Below are 7,546 nucleotides of genomic sequence, written 5' to 3'. Positions count from 1 at the left end.
TGTGCAAACGGCCGTTATGACCGGTAGTTTTCAAAATTTAACTGCCCGTCCGGATATTGCGGAAACGGCCATTCTGATCAATAATTTTTAGTTTGACTTGTTTTCCAAAACGGTGGTGTTAAATCAGATGGGGGTGGTGTAGCTATAGCCTATAAGTCTATAACATGACCCCTACCATCCGGATACCGTGCAAATGGCCGTTCAGACTAATAATTTTCAAAGTTTGACTTTTTTGGTCAGAACGGCCGTCGATGGTGTAGCTATAGCATGACCTTAATGAAAGAGGAAATTGAATTAAGCTAAGAGTTTTGCTAGTGTTTCAGGTGATACAGATGGAGGGAGGAATTAATCCTGATGAAACGCTTGATTATGTCCAATTTCACCTGTTTCAGAGCCAGAACAGGTTATTAATATTTCTCTTGCATTAATCAAATCATCTTCTTGTAATGTTAAAGTTATCATCATCAACAAGAGCAAAATGAGGCTAAAATATTATGTTGCTGTCATTCACAAAATAACATGCTTAACATTGTTTAAATGTTGTTATTCTGTATGTAATCCGTTTTTCTCTTATGCAGGTATGAGGCAAATGCATGGAGTAGTAACCGAGAAGAAAATGTGGCATCCAGACCATTGGAACAACTGCTGTTGTTGGATTCACCCGAAATCAAAGCCTCGTCCACCAAAGGGTCAAACACAAAGTTCAAGATTTTACCGCCCGAGAATGTAAATGACGCCAGCTGGTTTACAACAGCCACACTGAAAAGGTCCATATAATATGTATCCCGGTTCCAATATTTAGATGATGCCATTGAGCCATTTTCTTTCTCACCTGAATTTGTTTTAATTTGTTCAGATTTCTACATGTTATCGGTTTGCCAGACATCCTTACCATTGGAAAGGAAATTTCACAGTTGGAGGAAACTAAAAGATTTCAACTCTCGTTATCTGATACGGTATGTTATAAATTATCTCGTGTTATATGTTTAATTAAACATGTTTTCAAAGCCTAATGCGTGCTTCGTGTTTTAACAGGCTGAAGCTGATATAACTACATCAACCGAGTCAAAGTAATTTTCTTTTCTTTTTACTGTCTTTTTAAATTCTTGTTTTACATGCTTTATTACTAACATGTGCTGTGGTCACTTATAGGAATGAACTATTGTTAGCAGTTGATTTGAGATTAACAGAACTGAAACAAGAAGTAGCTTCTGTGTTTAAACGGGCTATTGGTTCCAATTCGTCGCCTAAGGATATTTCAGACATAAAAAACTTCACCTTTCATTTTGCAACCAAGAATCTAAGGTATTTATCCCACAATGGCATTCAGTTTTTGTAGGGGTGTAAGCGAGCCGAGCCTGAGCTCGATTGGGCTCGAGCTCGGTTCGTTTTGAGCTCCTTTTCTAAAGATTGAGCTAGCCTCATGAGTTGTTTATATATGTTTTTAATTATTTTTTATATATTTTGAGAAAAACCTTAAACGAGCCTAAGCTTAGCTCAAGCTCGTGTAGTATGTTAAACGAGCCAAAGCTCCACTCGAGCTCTGATGCGCAGTGTGAAATTAATACATAGAAGTCCAAAGGAGGTAAAACTTAAAAAACTAATACACAAGGCTCATTTAGGCTCGACGAGCCTAAACCAGCTTCCCATACAAGGGCTCGAGCTCAGGCTCAATAAATAAACAAGCTTTATTTGAGGCCCGGGCTCAGTTCATACTCAATCTCGAAAAAAGCTCGGCTCGTTTCATACTCCATATCTATCCTAGCCCAAGTAGCTCGGTTCGTTTGCACTTTGCACCGCTAATATTTTGTCATACTTTTCCATTACCAAGTTCTGCAACTGTTTCAGGGATTCATTACAAAACTTAAGCACAATATCAACAGAAGATGAAGATTCAACTGTTTCAAGTGAGGACGATGAAACGCCTGTTGAAAGAAGTCGGGGTCTTACAAGATCTGCAACACCTAGACGATCAGCATCTCCAATGAGAAGAATCCAGATCGGGCGGTCGGGTTCTAGAAGAGCAGCTTCATTAAGTATCAAAAGTCTTAACTATTTTCCAGTCAAAGAAAAGTCAACAGCCCATATGTTGGTGCATGTTTTGTGGCCGTCGCTTGGCGAATAGTTTAGATTGTTTATGTTGTCTGCTGTACACCTAGATAGTGGTCCACGCCGAAAGTCATCCATTCGAAAGAGCATTTTCAAATGGATACTCATTCGATCGAACCAGTCTCTGATTCGATCGAATGAGTCTGCTATTCGATCGAATAGGACTCATTCGATCGAATGAGTCCTGATCGAATAGCAGTGGGTATAAATACCCAGCTTTCAGGCGTGGTTTGTTAAGGATTTGCGTGCCCGGCGCCCAGGTGCTGTCCGGATGAGGGGGGAGGCCATGCTCGACCTCCCCCTGCCATAGATCGTGATTTCAGTGTTTAACAAGCATGTAATCTTTCGTTTTTATCAATGAAATCGTTTGTTTCGTGTTTGTTTCTATCCGTCTTTGGTTGTCAAACCTTCCGTCTCGAACCGGCTCGGATCGTCTCGGTCTCGACTGAACCAACAATTGGTATCAGAGCCACGGTTACCGCTAGAAGGGTCTAACAACCGATCTAGCAAGCCGAGCTCTTGATTTTATGCGTTATGGACGTTAAACTGTTGGTGTGTTCTTCGTGTTCTTCGCGTTTTCTGGGCTGGCGATGAAGGAGTCGAATCTGCCATTCGATCGAATAGGCCTATTCGATTGGCTGATTCGATCGAGTAGGTCTTCCCGCTCAAAAGTGTCAAATTCAAACGCCAGTTTTCCCGCCCATTCGATTGACTTCATTCGATCGAATCAGATTGTATTCGATCGAACTGGTTTTCCCGCTCAAAGTGTCAAATTCAAATAGCTGATCGAACCAGTTCTTCATCCGATCGAATCTGTGCTTCATTCGACCGAATGAGCCCTATTCGATCGAACATGTTCCAGACCAAAAAAAAAAAAAAAAAAAAAAGAGTCTGGAACGCCCGCTTACACGAAAATTTGCCCAAGCCATTTTTATCAGTCGGGAAGTCTTCTGAAAAAGTTTGGCAAAAATAAAATTTTTTCCGACAAAATTTCCGGGAAATTTTCGGTTAATTTTCGGGTCAGTGATAAGATTTTTCTGGACATCCTATACAAGTTGATTACAATCCAGAAAAAGTTTGGTGACAGTGAAATTTTCACTGATATTTGCCGGCAAAGTCAGAGCGTTTAAATGTTTAATGGTTAAAGCGGCAAATTGGGGCAATGAACAAAGCACAATCACCTGAAGGAATTATCGTTTACAAGTTTAATGGATAACCCCTTGTTCATTGAGCTTCTACAGTGGTGATTGTTATAAGAACACAGAAGAACAGAGAAAAGTGATTACTGATGAGTTATTGTGGGGTAGTCAGGAGCATCTGACTATTTATGGGCCAACCAAGTTTAATTTATTTTCCGCATTCTGAAGATTCTGCTTTGTGGAGAGAATCTGAGTTTGAGTTATTGTGGGGTAGTCAGGAGCATCTGACTATTTATGGGCCAATCAGCGTCAAATATTTATTTTCCGCATGTGAGAATTCCGCTTTGTGGAGGGAATTCTGTTGAAGAATGGTGATTCGCAATCACGAAGTTAATGATGTGTCTTTGTCTCCGATGATGAATCTGCATACAAACTAATCTGTTTAGGGGGAGTAGCTGTGGATCGGAAGCCTCATCGAAGATTGCCCAATACATTATTAAGTCAGCGGAAGACGATATGAGCTTACACGTCTATATATTGGGATACACGCCAACGTCTGAGGGGGAATTTCTATAGTTGGTTGTTTTTAAACAGATTGTTTTGTCTGAAGATGTCAGCAATGGAGAACACTTTGCATCATTAACTGAGAGTTCAGTCTAAGGGGGAATCTGCTGCAATGATGGTATTCTACCACGTGATTATCAAGCCAGAGCAGAGATTGACTGAAGATTGCAAGAGGTGTTTACAGCAATTCGCAAGCAACGTCCAAGGGGGAATATGTTGGTGCATGTTTTGTGGCCGTCGCTTGGCGAATAGTTTAGATTGTTTATGTTGTCTGTTGTACACCTAGATAGTGGTCCACGCCGAAAGTCATCCATTCGAAAGAGCATTTTCAAATGGATACTCATTCGATCGAACCAGTCTCTGATTCGATCGAATGAGTCTGCTATTCGATCGAATAGGACTCATTCGATCGAATGAGTCCTGATCGAATAGCAGTGGGTATAAATACCCAGCTTTCAGGCGTGGTTTGTTAAGGATTTGCGTGCCCGGCGCCCAGGTGCTGTCCGGATGAGGGGGGAGGCCATGCTCGACCTCCCCCTGCCATAGATCGTGATTTCAGTGTTTAACAAGCATGTAATCTTTCGTTTTTATCAATGAAATCGTTTGTTTCGTGTTTGTTTCTATCCGTCTTTGGTTGTCAAACCTTCCGTCTCGAACCGGCTCGGATCGTCTCGGTCTCGACTGAACCAACACCATAGAGATGCAGCTGGTAACAGTAGTGAAGAAGAAGATCCACAGGGACCCCCTAAGAAACTGAGTGTGCAAGATAAAATCAGTTTATTTGAAAGCAAACAGAGAGATCAACGTGCAGTCGACATTCATAAGATGAAAATGAGTGTTGGTGCAAACAAAGCTGTACTTAAAAGGTGGAGTTCGGGAGTTGGTGAAAAGGCTGATGTTTCTTCTCCAAGCAGTCCTAAAAATGCAGAACCTGATAGTAATATTAATATCAATATTAATATAAATAAAACGGAAGCTTGCGTTGAGACAGTTGACCAATGCAAGGTGGAAGTTGACATTCCCGAACCTAATAGAGATGAAAGTTGCGAAAAGAATAACGCCACGGATGACTGGAGTCAACAAAAGGGAGCCGAGTTGAATGAGTTGTTCAATGAACTGATGCAAAGCATGTCGACCGAGCGTCATAACGATAGTATCAGAAACAAGAGTCCTAAAGAGCAGAGAGGAAGTTTTTATGAACTTTATAAGAAAAAGAGAGAAGAAAAGTTACAAGGGGAAGCTTCTAGAAAGTTAGTTGAGTAACAAGCGAAGACGGGTTCGGTTTCCACTAAAGTGACCGGAACTAATAGAAGACTTAATGCTGCATATGAACATAAAAATACTCAAAAGAACTCGACTCAGTTGAGTAGTTCCAAAACAACAAAACCTTCTTCTGTGAAGAAACCTACATCAAAACCGCCACCTTTGCCTGCTACACGCAAGTCATGGCCTTCAACACCGTCACCTGCTCGAACACCAACGGGCCTAACTTCAACTAACTCTACACCAACGAACCGAAAACCTCAATCTGCTTCGTCAACTGTGCGTTCAAGTCCAAAAGTTGAAAACTCACAAACTAAATTGAAGACTACGAAGGCAACACAACAAGATGGTTTCAAGACAGTTAAACTTACAAATGAGAAAAAGCAGCCTAAAGTGACTGAAAACAAAAGGATGACAAAAACTAATGTCAAGATTCTTAAAACCGACACTACTGCTACTGCTACTGCTACTGTTAAACCGAATTTTTATAACAAAGTTACTAAGAAAAGCAGTGTGGTTCCTTTGGAAACGAAGCCTTTTCTTCGTAAGGGCTCTGGGACGGGTCCCAGTGTTAGTCCAGTCATCAAGACCAAAGTTATGGCTCAGAAAACCGAGGAGAATAAGATAGTTACAAAGATCAATATAACTGGTCAAACTCAGGAGAATGAGTATGAACCACCCGAAACATGTGTTAGCGTAGATCTGGAACCCTCGGTGGTTAGCCTTAGCCCAACCAAAGGTGATGGTGATGGTGACGGTTCAAGGGTAGAAGTGTCCGAAATTAATATTCCAACCGATGAAGAATTAGAAATATCCCAAACTGCATGGGTGGTAAGTGAAGAGCATGAACAGGATGAGATAGTTCCATGCAAGGAAAGTCCTCCAGCCAATGTGGAACCGCCAGCTGGATTTGTTCGTCCACATGTATGTCACTTGTTATCTCAAATGCTTCTCGAGGACAACAACGAAGTTGAAATTGATGAATGGGGAAATGCAGAACACCCTCCCACTATGGTCTACCAAAAAGACTCACCGAGAGGGTTCAAACGACTCTTGAAGTTTGCACGAAAAGCGAAAGCTGATTCACATCAAACCGCTGGTTGGTCCAGCCCGTCTGCAGTTTCTGAAGGGGAAGATGATACTGAGGAATCTAAAGGTATAATAATAATAATAATAATAACTTTAATGATGATAATAATAATAATAATAATAATAATAATAATAATAATAATAATAATAATAATAATAATTTTAATAATAATAATGCATAGTCTACTTTACTATCTGCAATATTCAACTTTTATCTTTGAAAAGATTTTTTTTTTTTTTTGATGAAATTGAAGATATAAATATAGCCACTAATTGAAGAGTCAAAACGATTACAATAAAGTGGCAGGCAAACGAGCAACAAGCTGCGTCGCAACCCCCTTTTGAATAGAAAAGATTTAATAATGTATTATCCATACAGGTCAATCAAGTTTGACTAGATATAATATGCAGAATCAAGCTTCTATGAATATACCAAAAGGTGAAGTCTATTAACTTCTTCTACTACAAGCTCCGGGTAGCGGGTCAAAACATGTTTGGGTTGAAATTGGCCATTTGTTAAAATAGCTCAAACGGGCCTGGTTGACTCGCAAACACTTTTTTGTCCGTTTAACATTTTGTAAATATTGAACATGTTAATTATGACTACATAAACTATATTGTTGTAATCTAAATCTTAACCTTTGAATCTTAGTTTTTATACCGCTTGTAAATTCCAATATTCTGTGCTACTTTGTTTTTTTTTCAGCAACAAGGTCATTCTTCTCTCTTTCAGCATTTAGGGGCAACAAGACCAATGAAAGCAAGCTTCTTCATCACTAAAGAATAATAATCAAAGAAAGCAACCGAACTTTATATTATACATTCTACCTTCTCTTATACAGGTGAACTTTGGTTCTGAGCTTTTTATTCGAATAACAGTTTTGACCCATTTACTCTTGAACGGGTGTCAAATACAAAAAAAAAGGAAGAGTCAAACTTGCTAAAATCCGCACAAAATCATTTTTAATGAATACCAACTCTTAAATCTTATTCTTCAAAAATGGACAAAAATCTGTTTTGAGAGTCAATTTATAACGTGGATCGGCCCGGCCCGTTTAAAGTTATATGTTTCAATCGATCTTGAAAAACAAAATTCTTATTTTCAGCGCGGTATGCTTCTGAAACGTGTAAATTCATGGGTACGTGAAGAGGTAGGTCCCAGCAGAGCCCAGTTGGTCCCGCAAGACTCACCTTGAACAGGGACGTCGGCGCAAAGACCATCTGCTCCCGCAGGACCCACCATGCTCATAGAACCTTACGCGCAGTACGCAAGCTGTACACGCAGGGAAAGCCTCCCAATGGTGAAGTACCCCGCCTGTTCCCGCAGTTGCGGATACAAGCCATCAGGGAAGGCTACCCGCAGACAGCAGGGCTACACGCAC

General features: G+C 40.3%; 1 protein-coding gene across 1 annotated transcript; it reads left to right on the top strand.

Moving 5' to 3' along the window:
* Window positions 1-322: 322 nt before the first annotated feature.
* On the top strand, window positions 323-7,000 carry LOC143548010 (uncharacterized). Its single transcript, XM_077039287.1, has 10 exons — window positions 323-403; window positions 579-767; window positions 857-956; window positions 1,036-1,070; window positions 1,153-1,305; window positions 1,849-2,088; window positions 4,511-5,062; window positions 5,123-6,231; window positions 6,544-6,603; window positions 6,871-7,000. Exons 1-10 carry the CDS (start codon window positions 333-335, stop codon window positions 6,942-6,944), a joined length of 2,583 nt encoding a protein of 860 aa, XP_076895402.1. The 5' UTR covers window positions 323-332; the 3' UTR covers window positions 6,945-7,000.
* Window positions 7,001-7,546: the final 546 nt, after the last annotated feature.

The sequence above is a fragment of the Bidens hawaiensis genome, unplaced genomic scaffold, assembly GCF_021521415.1.
Source record: "Bidens hawaiensis isolate Kalapana, Puna unplaced genomic scaffold, B.hawaiensis_p1.1 tig00014899_1, whole genome shotgun sequence".
NCBI lineage: Eukaryota > Viridiplantae > Streptophyta > Magnoliopsida > Asterales > Asteraceae > Bidens > Bidens hawaiensis.
The sequence above is the reverse complement of the archived record's forward strand: the minus strand, read 5'-3'. Positions and strand labels throughout refer to the sequence as shown.